Source organism: Pseudonaja textilis, chromosome Z, assembly GCF_049901715.1.
Source record: "Pseudonaja textilis isolate UNSWEBS1 chromosome Z, rPseTex1.2, whole genome shotgun sequence".
Lineage (NCBI taxonomy): Eukaryota > Metazoa > Chordata > Lepidosauria > Squamata > Elapidae > Pseudonaja > Pseudonaja textilis.
The window spans coordinates 103,018,607-103,041,424 of NC_142008.1; the positions used below are offsets into that span (position 1 = coordinate 103,018,607).

The following is a 22,818-nucleotide window of genomic DNA, read 5'->3' on the forward strand; positions in this document are numbered from 1 at the left end:
AGGTCAAACCTGCACATTTTGTATTTGGGCTGGCTTGCCATGATACCTTTTTCCTATGCTTCCACTTGCACTGTTCCTTTACAAGTTACTAGGTAAAATTGACTGTCTTTCTTTAATTAGATGCAGCATCTTCCATCTGAAATGCATTGTTTACATTTATATATAACATTATTTCGTATGTAAATATGTCACAGAGATTAGCTCTCCTTGAATCCTCGATGTCATCATCATCATTGCCATAACAGCCATCATATAGTTACATTCCATGAAACGGAAAACTTTAAATTTAAGCTGGCCAGGTGACAACCCACAGGCAGTTCTGAGCTGAGCTTCAGTGTGGGTGAGGTTTTGGCTTCATATTCTCACATCTGGATCAGATTAGACATTCCAGTTCAGGATGGCTGAAGCTTTGTTCCTCCCTCATTTCTGCCCCAACGCCTGAGTGGGCAGACAGCAGTGAATTCCAGGATAAAAAAGAAGACTCATTCTTTCCTCATATCTGCAAATTCAAGAGAATTGGTGTCCTCTTCCACCGTTTGCACAAGTCTGTGCAGAGAAGGAAACACCATGGAACTTTGGACTCTGATGCAGCTGCTGCTCCTGGGGACACAGCTGGGTGCAGGTCAGGGACAAGGAGATGAACTCAGCTCCGAAGAAGAACGAAAAGCTCTGATGCTCAAGGTGAGAAAAACATTGTGTTTGCCCTGGGATCTCTGACATCAGCGGGGCTGTTTACCTAATAATTAGGCAGCTTCTTGGGCCAATCAAAGATGCTTCCTTGCTTGCTAGAAAGAGTGAATCTTGAGTTGCTTTGTAAGTAGCTTAAATAGGTGTCACACCCAAAAAAGAGAAAAGAATGATTTAGAAGTCATTGAACCATCCCAGGAGATTCTGCACTGAAATTAAGAAGAACCAAGTAGTCCTAAAATAAACTTGGCCGACTCTGGCATAAAGATCTTCCTCATCTTTGCTTGGCAATAGTCTTACAAAATTCATGCAGCCATTTTATGTAACAGACTTTCCTTCCTAGCAAGTTACACTTTACTATAATATCTGGCAACAGGAACAGGCATCCAGTCTCTCCAGCTCCTCCAGTTATGTTTTTTCCCAACTTTTATCAGGAAAAAAAATTGGAATTTGCAGGTCTTTTGTTTCCTTTCCCACATGTGTGGAATGGTGGCTAATGAATCTCCTCTTTCAGACTTAAATTCTGGCCAAGCAATTTGACAAGTACCTCTTTAAACCTGAATCAGTCCTTGTGACACGCTAGTCTTTGGCAAGGAAAAACTAAAAAAGAAGCCTATTAACAATATTCGAAATCACATTGATATAGCAGGGAGCCAAGGAAACAAGAGAAGAGCCTGAAGCAGATTCTTCGAAACTGGGGTCCTCACACAATTTCTAGCCTTTCCTTGAGTCATAATCTCTGTACATTTTGAGGCCAGCAGGTTGAGAATATTGGCAGACGCGGAGTGTAGGTGCTTGGGTTGTGAACAGAGGAATCTAGCCAACCTTCCCTTCTTCCTTCCCTCCCTCCCTCTCATACAAAGAATTTTATTTTGGAAGAAAATTAAAACTAGAGCCCATGAAAAGAGGGGGCACATGCTTTTCAATGTCATATATTTCTAAAGCAGTGCTTATACAAATGCATATCAATGTAAGTTTTTTGTAGCTGCTTATCCACATATTACAGCTCTCCTATAATTAAGTACCTTATCTCAAGACAGAGGTGCCATCATTTTTGGCAAATGTGAACATGATCATGAGTAGATATTGGCCTTAAATTTTGGTCACTCTAAACCAGAAATGATAGTACTCAGATTTAGGCAGCTCACTTAACCATAGGTAAATCACAGAAAAATGTCATGTTTTGTGAGGAACAATGCAAAGGATTAAAACGGTGGCTCATGCCTGGAAAAATGTAGCATTATTGCTGCCTTTATCAAAACTAGGTATGCAGGCCAGGTGCATTAGCCAAGTTATCAAAGCTCTTTGAAATCTGATTGGGTGTAGAAGGCTCCATGTGAACTATTTTTAGGGTCCCATCATCCAAAATCTGAAGCAAAACTATGATTTTGATTCCTCCTCCACATGTGTTAACAGAATATTAGTTCATCCTTTTTGAGAATTCTTAATCTGTATTTGATGCGTGCTAACAATGTGCCCAACTACAAAGCTGAAGCCCAAAGATTTTTATATTGAAATCTGAATAAACAAAAGCTAACATTTCTAACATTTATGTAAACACTGGATACAATTCTATTCTTTTTTCCATCTGTAATATAGATAGATTCACAAGCACAAACCTCATTTATCTCTTCCCTAGATCACCATATTTAAACTATGTTGTAACCTCATTGTTATTTCCACACTGCATATAGGCACACACAAATAAAAATATTGCCACGAGTACCACTGACTATATTTTTGGTGAGGGTGGATGTATAGTATCTACGGCAACAAGAAAGAGGAAGTAGAAACTTGGGGGAGCATCAGTGGACTGGGATTGAAGAGACTATGCCAAGTTTCTAATGATAGTAGCCTAGGTTCTCCTCTCAAATAGTTTAGTAATATGGTCAGGCTTTTTTCCACTTTGTTAGCATCATAACACTGTAAGAAAGATTTTCTTCATTCTTAACAGACCAAAAGCATTTGCTTGTTTTCTATTAGGTATGTGTATACTTATGGAAATATGATAGCAATATGTGTGTCAAGTAATATATTCATTTATATTGCATCAGGAAATCACGCCATACCTTTCTTTACAATTCTTTTAATTCTACCTTAGTTCTTCTTTGTTAGTATTTTCCTATTACAATTCTCTCTATTGCAGTGCTGTGTGTGTGTGTGTGAATCTGCAGTGTGTGGGGGTATGTGGGTGCACCTTCAGTCCACATTGATTCCTGCTGACTCCCTGGATAAATTGTCTCCTTTCTAGAGATTAGAGAAAGTGACTGGCTCAAGGTTTTCCAGCTGGCTTCATGCTGAAAATGGGCCTAGAACTCAGTCTATCTGTTTCTAATTTGGTGCTTTTAATCATTATACCAAATTAGATCTCAATAAAATTACCGTGCCTTACATACCTTTGCAGAAATTTGGGGTAGAATCTTAGAACTTGAGTTCAGATTACTCAGTTCAACAACTTTTAAAGATGTTGGCCTAGAAACCAAGAGACTATTTATCAACTATCAAGGAGATCTCACTTAAGCATGAAAACCAACTGGGTGACTTTGAGCTGGTTGGTCTCTCTCAGTCCAACTCACATCACAATTATTGTTCTGTGGAAAATAGAAGGTTGAATTATAAGGTATGTTTGCCACCTGGAGTTGGCTATACCTATATATTACTAACATTCTTTTGATTGTTTGTTTGCACCACCGGTTAGCCAGGAGGAAGTCAGAAGTTGCTCCTACTTTAGTATTATGCCACAATAATTTTGGAATAAAGGTTAATTTTAAAACCAAACTAATAGCAATACATAATATAAATTTAACGCCCATTCTGGTTCATAAGATTGCATGACCTTTTGCTCAAAATATGATCAACAAGTCACAGGTTGTCTAATATAGATAAGTGTATGTATGTAGGGAAGTGTGAGTATATAAATGTATCTGGGTGTGGGTGTATAAAATATATATATCTCTTTCTCCCTTCCGCCCTCTCTCTCAATTAGAGGAACCAATTTGCTTGCCTACTAAGCTGTAATGTTTAAAGGAAGGGCATTTTGATCCCTTTTCTTTCTAGAAAGGTGTTTTCACATGAACAAGACCACGTCTTGATTGCTCACTGATAGATGCCACAATGTTCATTCTATTCACTGGTTGAAAATGAGAATAAATTCTGGATCTTTGAGTCCTGTTTAAATAATTTTAAATTTGTTTGCATTCTTTTGCATTTATTTTTTGATGCTAGGCTTATTGTTTTATTACAGAACAAATACAATTGTTTAAATACCTAGCACTTTTAACTGGGTGAATTTTAAACTTATGATATACTGAATGCATCTATTAAGTTTTTTAATCATAGTACTCCATGTTTCCACAATTGACAACACAAAAAGTAAAAGGACCATAGTCATGAGCATTGTGCATCAGTTTTCTGTTTAGGTCCCTGCCTGGCAAAGCAAAAATTGGAAAATAGTTCAGTGCTTGACACACAGCAAGGTGTGGTTTCTAACCACGTTTTAAAATTCGTAAATAATGCAGCTCTATGTTGCTACATAAATCAATAGCAGAAATGCACAGAGAGAAGTTAAATAATGTAATGCACTGTTTCCTAAAATTAACAATTTTAAGAAACCCCGGACTTCAGTTTCCCAGCCAGATGGGAATTAAGATTTACACATCTTAAAGTTATCAAGTTTGAGAAACACTGGTAGTAGATGGAGGTGATAATACTGATAGTAGATGGGATGGGCTTCAGGTTATATGCAAGACTAGATAAATAATATTTTTCTTTTTAGAAAACAAGTATTTCTGCAAAAGCTACTGTCCCTTTCCAGGCTAGAGGAGGCTGGTAGAAGTTTCTTTTTTCCAGTCAAAATTGGCAGTGGATTCCTGAGAGTAGTAGGAAAAGCTGAAGGAGCAGATTTTTCCTGGTACTAAGTTCTGAAAGTACTAGAATTAAAAGTACAGATTAGGCAGGAAAAAATATAAGCAAAAGCGTAAGGATTTATTTTATTATATTTTCAGCATTGTTTGATTTTGCTCTGTAGATTTGCCTTCAATCCCATGGTTATCCCTGTTTCTAAGTTTGTCTGTTTGATTGATTGATTTCTGGTACTTGTATACAGTGTGGAATAATTTGGTTCAGCTATCTAATCCCCAACTGTCTATTTTGTCGCATTTACTAAAATAAAATGCATTTATTAATTGTTCTGCTGGCATTGGTTTATACAGTAGTAGTACTGCATACTCCAAAACTACTTGTAAACAACAACCATGAAAGAAGGGGTATCTCTTGTTCTGCCTTACGTAGATTTAAGGTAAAAGGGAAGGAGGGCTACATCCACACTCAAGAACCGATAGTACAAATTTAACAACTTAACCCACATAGAAGTTTAGGAAGCAACTACATCCAGAACTCAGTTGGGAGGATGCAAACCTCACAATGGCAGTTCTGAGTGTCCAATCAAAGCCAAGCCTTTTTAACAGGCCTATATAATGGGCCAGGCTTCAATCAGATAGTTATATTGTCATGTTGACATTTATTGATAACCAAGTCAAGGTTGTAGATGCCCCCTATAAAGCATGGGGGGGGGGAAAGGATGGGTCACATTAATTTTTTTGTGGACTCTCTATATAAAAAATAAGCACGCACACACATATGTCAAATAATTGATTAAAAATGTGTGCCTAATTGATAGCCAAATCTCATCCTAGGTTCTGCCTTGGTTTATTTTTCCAATACGCAACCAAGTCGGAAGATCATTTAGAAGCAGCTTATTAGGGTACCCTGATAAAGTGGGATCTCTCTATGGAAAGAGAGAGCCCCAAGACCCATCTTACATTCCTTTTTATAGTTAATACAAAAAAGAAAATGAAAAAGGAAAGTTGATTGGAAAGGATAAAAGTAACAAGCTCTGAAACAGTGGAAAGAATACAAAGAAGAAAAGCAGAAGCTTCAATTTTTTTTGATCTTCGGGATCAGTGATGGCAATTGCCTGAAATGCATGTCAAAAGTGGCATGCCATGTGTTATGTCCCTGGAACTTACCAAAGTTCCCAACCAGGTCCGTTCTTACTGTAGGGGCGTTGACTGCTCCTCATTGGCTGACTCACCTCAGCAGCCGGCTATAAAAGCCAGCTGCAGGGTCAGGTCAGCCGCTGTTCATTGGAAGCCTGCTCCCAGCAGCGCTGACATTCATTGAATAAAGTCTTGTTGCTTTAATGCCCTGGTCTAGCCTCTCATTATTCAATCCACAACACTGGCGACAAAGGTGGGATGGCTACCAGAGGCAAGCAGCAACAGCTGAAATCACTCCATTGCTGAGCCGCAGCCGCGCCGTTGGAGAGCTCGGCCAGCAAAAGCGAAAGTAAGGAGCGTCTGTAGCCGCGCGGTTAGCAAGCTACAGGGAAAGTGAAACGCTGCAAGCCGCAGCCGAAAGTGAAGCGAAAGTAAGGAGCGTCTGTAGCCGCTCGGTTAGCAAGCTACAGGGAAAGTGAAACGCTGCGAGCCGCAGCCAAAGTGAAGCGCTGAAGCCGCAGCCGCTCAGCACAAAAAAGAGCGCGAAATTCAAACGGCTGTCGTTTGAATTTCTTGCCAGAATACAGCGCGGTGCTGTTACTCCGAGTCACTGACGCCACGCAGGCGCGAAATTCAAAACGCTGCCAACGGCCGTTGCAGCAAGCCACGTTCGTTAACCCAGAGAGAGAGAGGTTCTGTGGAGCCTCTCCAGAGCTGAAGCACTAGTCTGGCAAGCGCTGTAGCCACAGCAGCCACGCTCACCAAGGAGCACACAGGGTTGTTTACCCAGAGAGATTTAACAGCCCTATCACTAACCCGGCAAAAAAAAACAACGCTGCAGCAGCAGCTGCCTCACTCACCTGGAGCACACAGGGTTGTCACCCAGAGAGAATTTACAGCCCTGAAACCAACTGAAGTCACAACATGAATTCCAATCCAGCCTTCCCACCGTTCAAGCCTGATGAAGAGAAGTGGGAGTCGTACAAAAATCGCTTTAACCACTACATCGATGACATTGGCCTGGCTGATGCAGGAGAGCACAGGAAGAAGTCATACTTCCTCAGCTACTGTGGAGCCACAGTCTTTGATACCGCCACAGCACTCGTCGCACCACGTGAGTTAAAGAGTGTGCCCTGGGCAGAGTTGCTGGAGACCCTCACCAATCATTACTCCCCCAAGCCTTCGCAGATCGCCAGACGCTTCGCATTCCGGATGAGGAAGCAAACTGGAGGGGAAACCATCAACCAGTACATGGCTGCCCTGAGGACTGCTGCCCTCCACTGCGAGTTCAGAGACTACTTAGATGACATGCTCCTCGACCAGCTCGTCTGCGGGGTCAAGGACCTTCATCTCCAAAGGCGGCTGCTAGCCAGGAAGGACCTCAACCTCTCCCAGGCCGTCGAGGAAGCCTTGGCTGCAGAACTAGCAACCCAGTCAGCTGCAGAAATCCAAGGCCCAGTCTCCAAGCCCAGCTGTGCCACCATCCACTCGGAAGTGGTAATCAACGAAGATGACCCCAGCGATCAGACAGACGTCCACCGCCTCGCCCAAGCCAAGCGATCACAGGCGGCAATCAGACAGGAAAGCAGCGGGGCGCCCAAGCACATCACCTTGTGCCTATCCTGTGGCGGACCTCACGCGAGGGCCTCATGCAGATTCAAGAGTGCCACGTGCAACAATTGCCACAAGAAAGGCCACATCGCCAGAGTCTGCCAGGCTGCGCACAACCCAGCACCAAGGTATCCTCCTTTTTCCCATCCTGGCTCGCAAAGGCAAGTACTAAATTGTCGCACTTGTTTCCATGCTAACCACACCTGTCATTCTATCAGTAAAATCACACTTTCCATTTTATTAGAAGGTAAACCTTGCCGCATGGAGGTTGACACGGGGTCAGCGCTCTCAATCATTTCGTGGAACACACTCAAGAAGATCCAGCCCACACTATCCAGAAACCAGCTCCAGAAGTGCCAACTCACCTTGAGGGACTACCAGGGGAAGGACATCTCGGTACTTGGCAAAGGCAAGTTCCTTGTTAATTTTAAGGCTTTCAAAGGCCATCTGCCTCTAGTGGTAGTTAACGGCAACCTCCCCAGTCTCCTGGGGCTTGATTGGTTCCCCTATCTCGGCCTTGAGGTAACAGGGGTCCATGCTGTCTCGGCCTCTGACACTGACTCCTTATTCACTGACTACTCCGACGTATTCAGCAATGAGTTAGGGTGTTATAACGGAACCCCCATCTCATTTTCAGTAGACCCCAAGCAGTTCCGTGCGGCGGTGAAGCCACGTAGGTACCATTCGCCATTCGGCTTAAGCTGGACGCGGAACTAGACAAACTGTTAAAGCAAGGAGTCATTGAACCCCACAGACTTCGCCAAATGGGAGACACCAATTGTCACTCCCCTTAAGAAGGATGGCAGTCTGAGAATTTGTTCTGATTACAAGACAACAATTAACCGTTTCCTACAAGTCAGTGCTTACCCAGTTCCGGTTATTCAGCATTTACTGCACACTTTTGAGCCTGGCACCATTTTTGCCAAATTGGACATGTCGCAAGCGTATCAACAGTTTCCTGTTGACAACCAAACAGCCGAATTACAAACAATTGTGACCCACAGGGTGCATTCAGGTGCAGGCGTCTCCAATTTGGCGTAAGTGTTGCCCCAGGCATATTTCAGTCCCTGATGGAACGTATCCTACAGGGCCTCCCTGGCGTGGTACCCTACTTCGACGATATATTGGTCTCGGCCAGGGACAGACCCCAACTCTTCCAGAGAGTCAGAGCAGTGCTAGACAGGTTCAGACAGCATGGTCTCAAGTTAAAAGGGAAAATGTGCCATTGCCACTAGACAGGTGGACTTTCTAGGCTATAGAATTGACGCATCAGGCATCCATCCCCTAGAATCCAAAGTCAAGGCAATCCATGAGGCACCCACTCCAACCTCTAAAGCCGAGCTACAAGCCTTTTTGGGATTATTAAATTTCTATGCATCGTTTCTACCTCACAAAGCCTCAATAGCAGAGCCCTTACACAGGCTTTTAGATAAAAAATCACCATGGCACTGGGGACACAAGGAAGACACCGCATTTCATGCAGTCAAATCGCTACTCACATCAGACGCTGTCCTCATACAATTTGACCCACGACTTCCTTAGTATTAAGCCACAGACTATCCAACGGCTCCGAGGCACCAATCGCCTTCTTCTCCAGAACACTCTCAGCAACAGAGCGTAATTACAGCCAAATTGATAAGGAGGCTTTAGCCGCAGTCGCAGCGGTAAAGAAATTTCATGAATTCCTTTTCGCCACGACTTTCAACTCATCACAGACCATAAACCTCTCCTGGGTCTGCTTTCCGGAGACAAGCAGACCCCCAAGTGTTGTCCCCAGGATGACGAGATGGACCTTGTTCCTGGCGGCATACTGCATAAACTCATCCACCGCCCAGGAAAACTTTGAGCCACGCTGATGCCCTCAGCCGCTGCCCCTGCCAGCTCCAGCTGAGGATCCAGCCCTGTCCATGCCATCTTCGATGTCACCGAGATCAACCTTCCCGTCACCGCCCTCGACATCGCCACCAAATCTAAGGCTGACAGAACAATCGCCCAGGTACTGGACTGGGTGAGGAGGGGGTGGCCGGGCACTAACCTTGAAACCAATTCACACCTTTAAGACCCGTCAACAGGAACTATCTAGCTTACAGGGCTGCCTGTTGTGGGGCACCAGAGTCGTTATCCCGGCCGCACTGCGCACGCCAGTCCTAGAGGCACTGCATGAGGGACACCCGGGCATCGTCCGGATGAAGGCGTTAGCTCGGGTTACGCCTGGTGGCTCGGCCTGGACCATCGACATCGTCAAGTGGGTAAGCTCTTGCCAGCCCTGTCAGGAATCCAGACCAGCCCCTCCAGTCACCACTCCCACCAAGTGGGAGAGCGCCAGTGCACCATGGTCTAGGCTTCACATCGACCTAGCCGGGCCAATGCAAGGTAGAACCTTCTTGGTGGTTGTAGATTCATACTCCAAGTGGATCGATGTGGCCCAACTATCCACCACCACCACGCAAGGAGTTACTAAGGCCTTGACCCAGCTATTCGTGACACACGGTCACCGGACACTATAGTCTCGGACAATGGCCCCAGTTTGCCTCAACGGAATTCAGCCGCTTCGCCACCAACCTTGGCATTCGACACATCCTCACGGCACCTTTCCACCCTGCCAGCAACGGATTGGCAGAGAGAGCCGTTAGGTCCACGAAGGAAGCGCTAGCCAGATTCAACAAAGAGGACTGGCATCACAGACTCTCCCGCTTCTTACTGAGCCAACACTCAACCCCATGCACGGTAACCAACAAGTCACCGGCTGAACTCCTGATGGGTAGGCGCCTAAGAACTGTGTTGGATAGGCTACACCCTCACTATTGCCCTGACACCCCTCTTGGTTCAATGGCAGGGGTCAGAGATTTTGTCTTGCAGGGACGTGTCTTTGCAAGGAACTACGCCGGAGACCCACTGTGGATACCAGGGGAGATCGCGGCCATCACCGGTCCCAGGTCGTACTGAGTCCAGCTGGAAGACGGCCGCATCTGGAGAAGGCACCTGGACCAACTCAGGAAGCGCCAAGGTACCCCCGCCAGTGTTGGGCCATGGGCACAGGTCAGCTCCCAGGTACCACACCAGACCCTCATCGGAGACCATCCCAGGGGTTTGTCACCTTCACCACCCGAGCCGGGAGAACGGGCTACAGACCGAGACTGCCCGGTGGATCCGCCACCCGTGCCACCTAATGGAACCACGGCATCGCAGACCGGAAGCTCGACACCGGCACCAACACAGGCCCCCGAGCAAGACCACACTCCATCACCAACCCTACCCGCATCTTCGAACTCTGGGTCACCCGGTAGCTCGCCCGGGTTACGGCGCTCGGGACGCCAGCACAGACCACCCGCTTATTTAAATGACTATGCGTGTTCGCATCTGGGGGGAAGGGGTGTTATGTCCCTGGAACTTACCAAAGTTCCCAACCAGGTCCGTTCTTACTGTAGGGGCGTTGACTGCTCCTCATTGGCTGACTCACCTCAGCAGCCGGCTATAAAAACCAGCTGCAGGGTCAGGTCAGCCGCTGTTCATTGGAAGCCTGCTCCCAGCAGCGCTGACATGTTCAGTCCTTTATTCATTGAATAAAGTCTTGTTGCTTTAATGCCCTGGTCTAGCCTCTCATTATTCAATCCACAACACCATGAAGTTATGGGCTACATGCCAGCGTTCACCAAAACCTGACAAGAACTATTTTTCCTGTTCAAGTTACCAAAGAATGAAAGAAGCAAATACAAGAAATATGCAAACCTGCACCTCTCCCCCAAAGCTTAAAATGGATTCTCACCATCCATATCAGCATGTGATCTATCAATTTCAGAACTGTGATTGGTGGTGACATGAAAGAGAGAGCAACTTGCAAATGTGATAGGAACATGGCAGCTGCACAGTTCAGCCATCTTCCTATTGCTTCAGGAGACAGTTGTATGCACAGCAAAAGCTCATTTTCAAGGCACAAGGGCTGAGGATATTTGCAAATTCAGGCTCCAAAATGAGAGCACTATCGATGATCAAATGACATCATCTTTTGTTTTGGTGAACAAGAAATGTTTTGAATTATAAATACACATCTAAAGAATTGTTTCTTTTTTGTGTGGGAGGGGTGTGTGTGTGTGAGGGGGAATATTCTAGCAGCCATGTTAAGCATTTTTCAAATTTTTGACACATCAAGCCTAAAAGATTCGCTGTCACTGGTCCAGATCAAAATTTCTCAACCTTGGAATTTTAAGATATATGGACTTCCACTCTCAAAATTCCCCAAACAGCATGTGTTGGTCCACATACATCTTAAAGTTGTTCGGGTTGAGAAAAATTGCCCTAGATATTGGCCTAACTTGAAAAGGTAACTGGTTTTAGGCAGTTGTTTTCTAGGAGAGGAGATGGAAGCTACCCGACAATGCCAACCCCATCTCATACATTTTTTTTTGATCTTCACTACATTAGCATATGGCCTGACAGTAGTTAATAAGTCTAATTTCTCCTGGGTGTAAGTAAGGCCCATTTTTTCCTAACATCAATGTGTCTTTCATTGTGCAGAAATATGATTTAGTTAGTTATGAAAAAAAAAATAACGTACAGCAAAGAGATATTTTTAATTAAAAAAAACCCCAAGTTGTAGAAAGCAAATAGTACGATCAGAGCTACGGTAACAGAAGAATGGTAATTGCAAAATAGCAACGAATATTGGATGTGAATTCAAATATGCACCCTGGTGCCAGCCTGTCTTTTTTTAAATAGAACTTTAGAGCTAAAAACCTGAATCAATCAATAGAAGAATGGCTGTATCAATTGCAAATATTATTAATTAGAATTTTGTGTTAAAGTATGGAAGTATATGTTTCATGTTAGAGCATGTAAATCCTAGCGGTATGAAGATTCCCTCCCCAAATTGGAGATTTCCCCCTCTTTCTCTTTCCTTTCCTTTCCTCTCCCCTCCCCCTCTCTCCCCTCCCCTCCCACTAAGTCTGAACAGTGACCCAAAAGAAATAAAAAAATATTGTTAAAAAAAGGAAAAACAAACTCTGGATTTTTTCCTGGAGTTTTTTTCCCTTCTGTTCTGTTCCGCCCACCTCCCATGACTGTATTTGGGAAAGAGAGCAAAAAGGCTGGAGAGGGGGAGGGGGAGGAGGAGAGAAGGGGAAGGAAGGAATGGTGTGTGTGTGTGTGTGTGTGTGTGTGTGTGTTTGTGTGTTTGGAATAAAACAGAATACACAAGTTGAGAGACAGCCATCTTTACCTTGTCCTCCACCCAGCAACCAGCTTTACCTTGTGCCCTTGCTGGATTTCCGAAATTACTTCTGTAACTTTTTTTGTGGATCTTGTTTCTGAAGCATTTGCAAGAAGTCTTGGAGTTGTCCGAAATGACTGACCAGGAGGTTGCCCAGGAGGTGGTATTGACCGAAGTGAAGGAACCAGATGGCAAGGAGAAGCTGGATGAAGAGACCAAGAAGGAAGAAGTTGAAGAACAGGTTGTGCAGCCCACCCAGCCAGGGCTAGCATCTACAGCAGCCCCATCGGAGGAAGAGGATAGTTTCACTTATGTGTGTGAGTAATGCTTAGCAGTGAGGCCACCTCCCTTGTCTAAGACGACATCCTTTCTTTCAAAGGGAATATTTAGTGCATTTTGTCCCAGAGGATGCAACAGGTTTCTCTCCTGCTTTTGAAAGATGATGGCATATGTTAATGAAATATAAATCCTATACACTGTGGCACTGAAATGGAACTTCCATGTTTAAGAGCAGAATGATTTCCGTTATTTTACATGTGAAGCAGAAAGGGCAGTTGCCAGGCAACAAAAACAGTGCCCATTCAGAAATAAGAGAACATTATCAGTACATTTGGGGTACTCTGAGATTTGAAGAATTACAGGAAACTTTGATTCTCCAAAATACAGGTCTCAAGATGGCTTGATTGAACCATGCTTGAGGCTTATAGAAACTTGGTTAACTATCAAAGATAGAAATATAAAACGAGGAGGGAAATGAAAGATAATGGGAATAATGAGGCCTAGTTTATGCTGTACCATTGCATTGCAGTCGCAAGTACCATTCACTGTAGCTTGTCGGCTTTATATACAGGTTGTCCTAAACTTATGACCACAATTAGATCCAAAATTTCTGTTGCTAAGAAGATAATAGTTAAGTAAGTCAAACCCATTTTATGATGTTTTTTACAAAGTTGTTAAATGAATCACTGCAGTTATTAAGTTTGCCATGCAGTTAGTAAGCAAAATCCAGCTTTCCCTCTTGAAGCAAGTTGGAAAGGCCTCAAATGGTGAACACCTGAGCCCAGGATACTGCCAAGCACCCATATTTTTGTCATGTAATCCTGGGGATGTTGCAAGGGATGTAAATGCCAGGACAGGTCATATGACACTTTGTTCAATGCCACTGTAATTACAAATGGTTGTAAATTGAGGACTACCTGTAATCCAGCAAAGTTTCACCTTCAGAGTCAACATGGAACATTGATAAAGGCAGAAATCACCATGAATCAGTATTCTTATTAGTCAGCCAATCAGAGAATGCAACAATCATGATTCAAACAGTGCTGTGCTTCCTGAGTTAGTATAGTTGCTGATGCAATAATTTCTCCTTAGTCCTGCAACACAAAGAAATCAAGGGATTGAGGAATGGGCTATTGTATTTTTTTAAAAAGAAAAGTACACCTTAATTGTTGGTATAATAAAAAGCTGCCTGAGTATCAAGAAATTATCGCTGGAAACAGTGCTCATTGACGGTTGCATGTTTTGCAACCAAATGCTTTCCTTGGTGGTTATAGCCATAGATATGGATTTGACTATTGTATATGGTAGTTTGAATGGTGGGCTGCAGAATATTTCATTTGATCTCAGAGATGGGAAATAGGATGAGTCAAGAGTTTGATAACCATTGTTTATATACCTGAACATTTTGTGTACAGCTTGTAAAACTGGTTCAAAGATTGGAGACTGGATTTGTTAATACTCTAAAAGTCCCTGTTGATATTTATTGGAGCAAAATGAAAAAGTACAGGTGAGAGATTACAGATGACTCACTAGCAGGGGTGTCTGCAGAGGGCAGGCAAAAAAGTCAAGCAACAGCTGCAACCATATGATTAAGTCCCACCCCTTCTTTAACTTTACCTTTGACCTTTTTATCCCTTCCTCTTGTTCCTGCGCCATCACCATCCCTTCTATGGCACCCCAAACTCTTTCAGCATAGGTAAGTCTAAATACGTGCACCTTATTTGTTGCAACTTTTTGGGTCAGGGAAATCCATGGGGCAAATTATTCTTCAAATGTTGTGGTTGTTAAAATACCCAATTTAATTTTAAAAGTTTTGAAATCCTCTCCCAGAAGAGAACCTGGCCACATCTAATTTTGGAATTTGATCCACATCCCTTAAGTTAACAGAAGTTGTAGACTGGAGAGGCTCAAGATTGGAGGTGACTGGTAAGATCAGGCCACACTTGCTATAAATCAGAATATGGCTCGCTCCCGAGCCCTGCAGAGCTCCAGCATTGCCAATCATAAGAAGGTTATTAGAAGAAAACCAGCATGGCTGCCAGAGCGAGGTGGCGTTGTGGAAACATAGCAAAGTTGCCAAGTTGGTGCAAAGGCAGACTGATGGGTCTTCAGAACAATCTCATTCCTGATTGGTGTGGACTTTGACTGTAATGGCTCCTCTCAACCTTGGCAAGACTACAGTATTGCAGGATGGAAGTACAGCAGTTGCCCTTCTGTCTGAAACATCTGGATAGCATCATGTTGGGAAATGCAGTTCTATAATTGCTTAACTTCAATGTGAGCTTTTTCTTTTTATTAAATAGGAGATTGTACAGTATTATTTATTTAAGCATCCTCTGCAGAATCACTGGATTTATTCCAAAGAGAGCTGGCTTTGCATCTCAGCTGAACCATGAACTGATGTGAGAACTGCTACTATGCCTTCCCTTAGCAGCTATTATGAGTAACTAAACACATCTACTTTCTCAAGCTTCTCCTTGCATTTGTCTTATGTTTCCAAATGATGAATTGATATTTTTCAAAACCACCACTTTCTGGTTTCTTCCTTGTGCTCAGGCATATGTGATAATAACATTTTGTTCAAATCAGGGATTGCATAGATCTTGAATTCTTGGTTTTGCCTTGGAAGCAATAGTAAATCTACAATCATTCCTTCTTTCACTTTACAAAAAACCCTGAGCTTTGGGCCATTTATTGCCAAATGAGCCTGCACCTCTCTAGGTTCAAAATCACAACAGTAGTCAAGAGTTTTGATATCTCTCTAGGAATAAGATTTGCTTGTTTCAAGGAACCAGCAAAAGATGCCTGCAATGATTAATGAGAAAGGCAGGAGTGTGATAGTATTCCATTATCTTTTTTCCTCGCCATTTGAACAGAGTGTGCACTGAAACCCTTTTGTTTCAGACATGCTGCCATGCTGGTGTTTCTTTTTTTAGAAATGCAATTGCAACTTGGTTGGCAGCATGCAGAAGAACAACACAGCATCTTCTGTATTTTTAATGCAATCAAGCAGCACACATCAATATATAGTATGGCAATGGCTGTAATTCCTGAGAGACACTTGAAAGTTGAGTGTACTTCATTCTTGTTAGGACAAACATGCTAGGAATCAGGAGAAACAGAAGGTCATGTTGCTGTTTCAGATTCCTCTAAAAACATTTCCAGTAACTGATGTCTATCTGTCCTGCTCTGCTGGGTTGTTGATTTTAAATACGGCGGAGCATAGTACAGCATTGTAGTTTCAGGATATTATTGCCATATCATTTTGCTTTCTTTTAAACACACTGGCAAATTAGTTTCAATTATACAAAGGCATTTGTTTCAAAATAAAATATATGGATAACATACCACAAATCACACCTGCAAAGAAAGTGTGAGATTAAGTTGCCATTTCAGAGTTTTTCCTGAACTACAATAAATTGGGTGAAAATCAACAGAGTAATAGAGAAGATTAGAAGCTGGACTGATAACCTACAACTTTATTAAGACAGGGACCACCCACTTCCATATGGTTATCAAGAAAACTGAATCTATCCATGGCATTAAATATAAGTTGAGGGAGATCTGACTTTATTTTAAGGGCAATTATGCATAGCTGTGTTGCTATATTGCTACACAAAGCAAGTACTTGCAAGTACCACACTGATACACAAAACAAGTACAAAAGGGAAAATATTTTTTTAAAAGAGTATAATATCATGTATCATGAATTCTTTCTGTAATGTAGACAGAACAGTTGTCATGAAGCAAGTCTATATAAAGATTCGTGAAAGGCATGTTTACCTGGACAAGAGACGATTAAGAGTCAACATTAAGAGGCTACATGATAGCAGTCTTCAACTGTCCTAACGATTGTTCTGTAGAAGATGAAACATATGTACTACATCCAGTATTGCTCAAGTTTGGCAATTTTAAGCTGTGTGGACTTCAAATACCAGAATTTCCCAGCCAGTGGTGAAATAACAAGAAATACTGGCTGGTGTATTCTGGGAGTTTGAGCAAAGCTTGAGAAACTGCTCTGGATAGTAGGGCAAAAACAAATGGTAGAAATGGTAAATAAAAAAGCAAATTTCAATTAAACTCCAGAAAACCTTTCTTAATAATAATGCTGCTTGAAACAATTCATCAGCAGGTAATGAATCTCCATACCTAAGATAAGAAAAGTAGTTGAGCTGAGCTGAGATGAATGGAGTTAAATTGAGTAACCGGTTCAGAGCAACCATCTTTTTCTGACACTGCAGACGCAACATCATGGTCTTGAACAAAGGTTGGACTGGATATCCTCAAAGACCCCTTCTGACTCTAAACATCTGTGAAATAATCCCAGAGTGATAGAATAAAAGTGCAAGTTCCTGTGCTTGTAGATGAGCTTGAAGAAGAGATATCTGTCGGTGCTCACTTCAGCAAAAGTAGGGATGAGGCTCTCTTGCTCAGTAGATGAACAACTCATACAGATGCCATCCACTATCTGATCCATGGCAGTTCTAGATGTCTTTAACGTCTGCCTGCTGTCTCAATTCAGCCTGCAACATAAAGTGATGTACTTTATCTAAATTACAGGCATTTTCTACGTTTCTGTTTTGTAATTCAAATGTTTTATTATGTTTGAATGCTATTCGCACCCCAAGGAATTCTACAAGCCCCAAGATCCTAGACTGGCTGTGGCTAATACACTCAGATCTTCCAGCTGGGCATGATCTCAGACATCATAGGCTAAAAGTGCAAATGGTTTGACAAGGTACATGTTCAAAAGACAGAACTCTCCTCATTATAATAATATATTGGAAGGCAAAACCCAGAAGGCTGTTTCTGTCAGCATGGATTGTCAATGGAGAACAGGTGCTTAATTTTTTCCCCACCACAAGCTTTCATCTTCTCCCCAAACTCCTTTTCCCATCAGTGGTTCCAACTCTTAAAACGTATGTTTACAGTATAGCCTCCACAGGGTTTATAAAAGCCATGAGAAAAAGCTGTAGATAAAAGCAATTGATGCCAATAAGCAGGGATGATTTTACCAATCTAACTCCCTTTTTCCAGCTAAAACTTTCACCAGAAGAAATAAACACTGAGGCCTGTCCTATCCTTCCTGTCTGAAATGAGACATTTGAAGCAGTGGTGGTATTTGACCGGTTCTGCCCGGTTCTGGAGAGCCAGTAGGAGCGATGAGCAGTGGTGACTGAACCGGTTCTCTCCACTGCTTTGCTGTTGGGCCCACCCATCTGCCCAGACTCCCATACTCACCTTTATCTGCTGAATTTGAAGCGCAGCCGCTATGTGTGGCACAGAATAGCGGCGCATGGCAGCTGCTGAAGTGACCAGGATTGTGCAGATCCCAGTTCGAACGCCTCTGCGCCTGCACAAATGCCTCTGCGCCTGTACAAAGTGCGCATTTGGCACATGTGTGCACGCAAAGTGTGTGCATGCACGCAAAGCGTGCCCACCAAACCACGCCCACCAAACTGGTGGCGACAATATTTGAATCCCACCACTGATTTGAAGTGGTTTTGCTCTTTTGGGGTTAGTTTAACTGCTGGGTGAGGGCAACAGGTAGAGCAGCACAACAAAATGGACCATCGAGCACAGCAGAGACAGACATTTCTCATGGTTTCTGAGTGGGATTGATTTTTTCTTTAAAAAATGCTGCTAAGTCCCTTTTAAAGTTATATATCAGTTTTGTGAGTTTGCTGCCTCAGAATTGTAAAAAATTGAAATGTGATACAGCTCTATTCCTTCCTCGTATGAGAACATCACCATAACTATCTCCATTTCCTGTGGTTCAGTGATAATCAACATAACCAAAGGATCTCAGAATACCGAATGAGGTGCGTGTATTTGGCAATGGCTCCTTCCCTGCAATCGTGAACTACAGTCTCCAACGTACTGCTCGTAAGGGAAGAGATGAATATGGAGCAGAAGCTCAACGCTTTGTAGAACACGACTTCTACATAGACGACAGTTTGAAATCTGTAGCTACCCCAGTGGAGGCGATAGACCTCTTAAAGAATACACAGCAAATGCTAGGAATGGCTCACCTCAAGCTACACAAGATAGCGTCCAATAGTGAAGAAGTTCTAAAGGCCTTTAGTCCCAAGGACCATGCCAAGGGATTGCAACACCTTGATTTCGCCAGTGAAGCCCCTTTCATTCAACACAGTCTCGGCTTGTGTTGGGTCTTGAAGAAAGACCTCTTCATCTTCAAAACCCCAGCCCTAAAGACTGGCTTCCCGAGGAGAGGGGTATTATTGACAGTTAACAGCCTGTTCGATCCTCTAGGGTTTGCACTCCTGTTACCATTCAAGGCAGAATCCTACTGTGCATGGTCTCCAAAAATACCAAAGACTGGGATGCACCGCTCCCACCAGATCAGAAGCAAGAATGGGAGTCATGGTGCAACTCTCTCTGCTGTCTCCAAGATATTCACCTACATCGCATGTATGTTCCCATCTCACCCTCCATGGCACACAGAAAGGAACTACATGTTTTTTCAGATGCCTCAACAAAGGCAGTAGCCACCACGGCATAGCTCAAAGTCTACAGCGGGGAGAGCAACGTATATGTCGGATTCATCACGGGAAAGGCAAAACTAGCACCGCAAAAATGTCATACTATACCATGGCTGGAACTTTGCGGAGCTGTGCTGGCAGCAGAACTATCAGACATAATAACAAAGATGATAGATCTTCCCTTAGAACCCACCACCTTCTATACAGACAGCAGAGTGGTACTGAGTTATATCTACAACGAGAGTAGACGCTTATACATCTATGTGAGCAACAGACTTGAGTGGATCAGGAGATCTTCTAAACCAGCGCAGTGGCAGTATGTTCCAACAGATCAGAACCCTGCAGATCATGCGACAAGGTCTATTCCTGCATCCCAGTTGTCAACTTCTACCTGGCTCACAGGCCCCAAGTTCTTGTGGCATACAGACGCCTTGGAGCTGGAAAAACCCAATTTGTATGAACTCCTAGATCCAGATAATGATGGAGACATTCAACCCCTAGTCAAGAAGGTAGAACCGGTCATCCCTCCAGTCGTCTGCCTAGCAATGAACTTCCAATGTGAGAAGATAGGCCCTTTAAAGCCTGCTTGCTTTGAATGCTTCTCCTGATGGAAACCTCTCGTACTGGGAATAACTGTGCTCATCCACACAGTTGTCCATCTCCTTGGCCATCAGAAAGGCTTCAAGTCATACTTCCCAGACCACTACGCTCATGCTGAGAGACGAATATTGAGAAATGTGCAACAAGACGCATATCCATCAGAATACGGATGCCTGAGTGCAGGGAAGCCCATTCCACAATCCAGTCCACTTCTGAGACTGAATCCTTACCTTGACGAACAGGAGGTACTGTAAGTAGGAGGTCGCCTACACAAAGCAGAAATGGACTAACCCAGCAAGCACCCCATCATCCTTCCAGCTAACCATCATGTAATGAGGCTGTTAGTACAACAACACCATGAACTAATCCATCATCAAAGTCGCCACTTCACAGAAGATACCCTCAGAGCGAGTGGACTCTGGATCGTAGGCACCAAAAGATGTATTTCATCTGTTCTGCAGTCTTGCTTCTATTGTTGCAAGCAACGAGGCCAGACTTGACACCAGATGATGGCTGACCTACCACCCGAGAACCTGAACTCCAAACCACCATTCATCAATGTAGGCCTCAATGTATTCAGCCCTTGGTCTGTGCATGCCCAATGGATCGGGGCGGTCAAGCTAACAGCAAACAATGGGCAGTACTCTTCACATGCCTCAGTATCTGAGCGGTCCATATCGAAGTCATCGAATCTATGGATGCCTCTTGCTTCAGCAACGCCCTGAGAAGGTTTCAAGCCCACAGAGGCCCAGTCAAGGTATTCAGATCTGACTGTGGAACGAACTTTGTGGGTTCTTGTAAAGAACTACAAATTGAAGAGGGCATTTGCCCTGACTCACCACTCGACGACTACCTTAAAGCCAACAAATGCACATGGACATTTAATCCTCCCCACATGTCTCACATGGGAGAGCATGGGAACCCATGATTGGAATAGCTCTTTGGATCCTTGATTCGATGCTGGCGAAAGCACCTAAACTGACACATGAGACTCTATCTACCCTTATGGCAGAAGTCGCGGCCACTATAAATGATCGACCTTTAGTTCCGGTCTCTTCAGACCCTGAGAATCTGACCATTCTCACTCCAGCTGCCTTGCTAACTCAGAAGATGGGTGATTGGCCCGCACCATTAGGGAACTTTGATTCTAAGGACTTGTACAAACAACAATGGAGACAAGTTCAACAGCTTGCCAACCCCTTTTTGGAATCGTTGGAAGCAAGAGTACCTGTCTACCCTACAAGACCACCGTAAATGGAAGACCAAAGAACCAAACCTTGAGGAGGGACACCTTGTCTTGCTGAAAGACAAGGATGTACATCGTAACATGTGGCCTATGGGACTTGTGTCTCAAACCATGCCCAGCTCTGATGGACTTATCCGCAAAGTCAAGGTCCTGATGGTGAGGTCACTAGATTCCTCCTGAGACTATCAGACCTTTACCAAGAAGCTCTACACCAGGCTAGTCACCGACCTTGTGCTACTGTGGAGAAGGGCCGAACCTGAAAATTGAACCTCAAACTTTACATGCTTTGCTTTGTTTGATGCTTTATTAATGTTTACTGTTTCTCTTAGTTATATAGCTAACTGTTTATCTTAGTTATATAGTTATTTGCTATTCAGTTAGTATTACTGTCTACTGCTTATCTTAGTTTATATTATTTTTTTTCCTCTTATTTTCATAGTGAAATTTACAATTCCAGGCGGGGAGTGTGCTGTCCAGCCAGTGTATGGGAATTGGATAGTTAAGTAGCAATTGTGAGCTGTCCCCTTAGGGGAATGCATCATGGTAAATGCAGTTAAGGTATCCTGGGAAATGTATGGTCCATGTCACGTGACCACATCTGTAATCCTGATTGGTCACTAAATTGACCCTCGAAGAGTTGGGGGAGTTTTCCTTACTCTTGGCTGAACTCATGGTAACTCTTCTACTTCTATCACTACAACATGAGGGGAAAAGGATAGAAGATAAATCATCTTTTTACAGATACAAGACAGATATACAAAAGATTGGTCATTAAAGAAGAACATCACAAATGTGAGTTATGAGGATACCTGATGAACTAATAAATGTACTTTGTTATGGATGTTTTGTGGAGTTATTTATCTGCATCTGTACAGGATAAAGAACAGATAGGGTATCTGCAGGCTGAAAGTATCAGCTGAAAAGCTGCATATAGCCATCGCTATAGCTTCTTAAATTGTATTTTAGGAACTGCCTGCCCTTAAGAATAAGTTATGTGTCATTTTGTCTCAGTAGATGAAAGATATACAGAAACATGAATTTTGAACAAAGGAACTTCTTTCTTTCTCTCTGTGCTCATAGCTGTTCACCCGGGACAAAGGGGAAGAAAGGGTTTTTTTAAAAAAAAATCATTTGTGATTAAAGTTGTCATCAGCACCTGCTTTCTTCATGTCTATCCATGTGTGTGTGGAAAGCAACACAGAGTTGAAGTCCAAAATAAAGAGGGCTAAGGCGGTTACGTTCTTCTTTTCCAACATTTCAGTTCATGCTATGCCTTTGCTTTGTACAATGCACACAAACACACAAAACATCAGCTATCAGATCTGAGCTACCAAAACCCCCACTAAATGAAAACAAGGAAGTTTGCTTTCTGTATTTCATTTCTGCCAACTTGAGATTGTTCAATTTTTAATGGTCAGGTCTGGTAACCCTAACAACATGCCCCACATATGCACTGTCAGAAGGAAAAATAACATTCAGAGTTCTGTTGGGTTTAAATCAGCCTCTAATTTTTTTAAAAGAAGCATGCAGAATATATGAAAAGGGTGTGGATATAGCTATTTAAAGGGTTTTTTCTTCTTCATTTCTTTTCTTTTTTTAAAGAAAGGGAAGATTATTACTCATGGTAGATTCGTTTTTTAAAAATACTGGCTTCTATAAATTTCTTATCCAGGGTACATTTTTCAGCAT

The 22,818-nt window shown here is 43.1% G+C and overlaps 1 protein-coding gene across 1 annotated transcript in view; it reads left to right on the plus strand.

Moving 5' to 3' along the window:
* Window positions 1-380: 380 nt before the first annotated feature.
* The window catches only part of CLEC11A (C-type lectin domain containing 11A), a 30,770-nt gene continuing 8,332 nt past the window's right edge, over window positions 381-22,818 (plus strand). Inside the window, exons 1-2 of the mRNA XM_026710806.2 lie at window positions 381-681; window positions 12,605-12,818. Coding sequence (XP_026566591.1) covers window positions 568-681; window positions 12,605-12,818 — 328 coding nt within the window. The 5' untranslated portion in view covers window positions 381-567. The remainder of the gene's footprint in view (window positions 682-12,604; window positions 12,819-22,818) is intronic.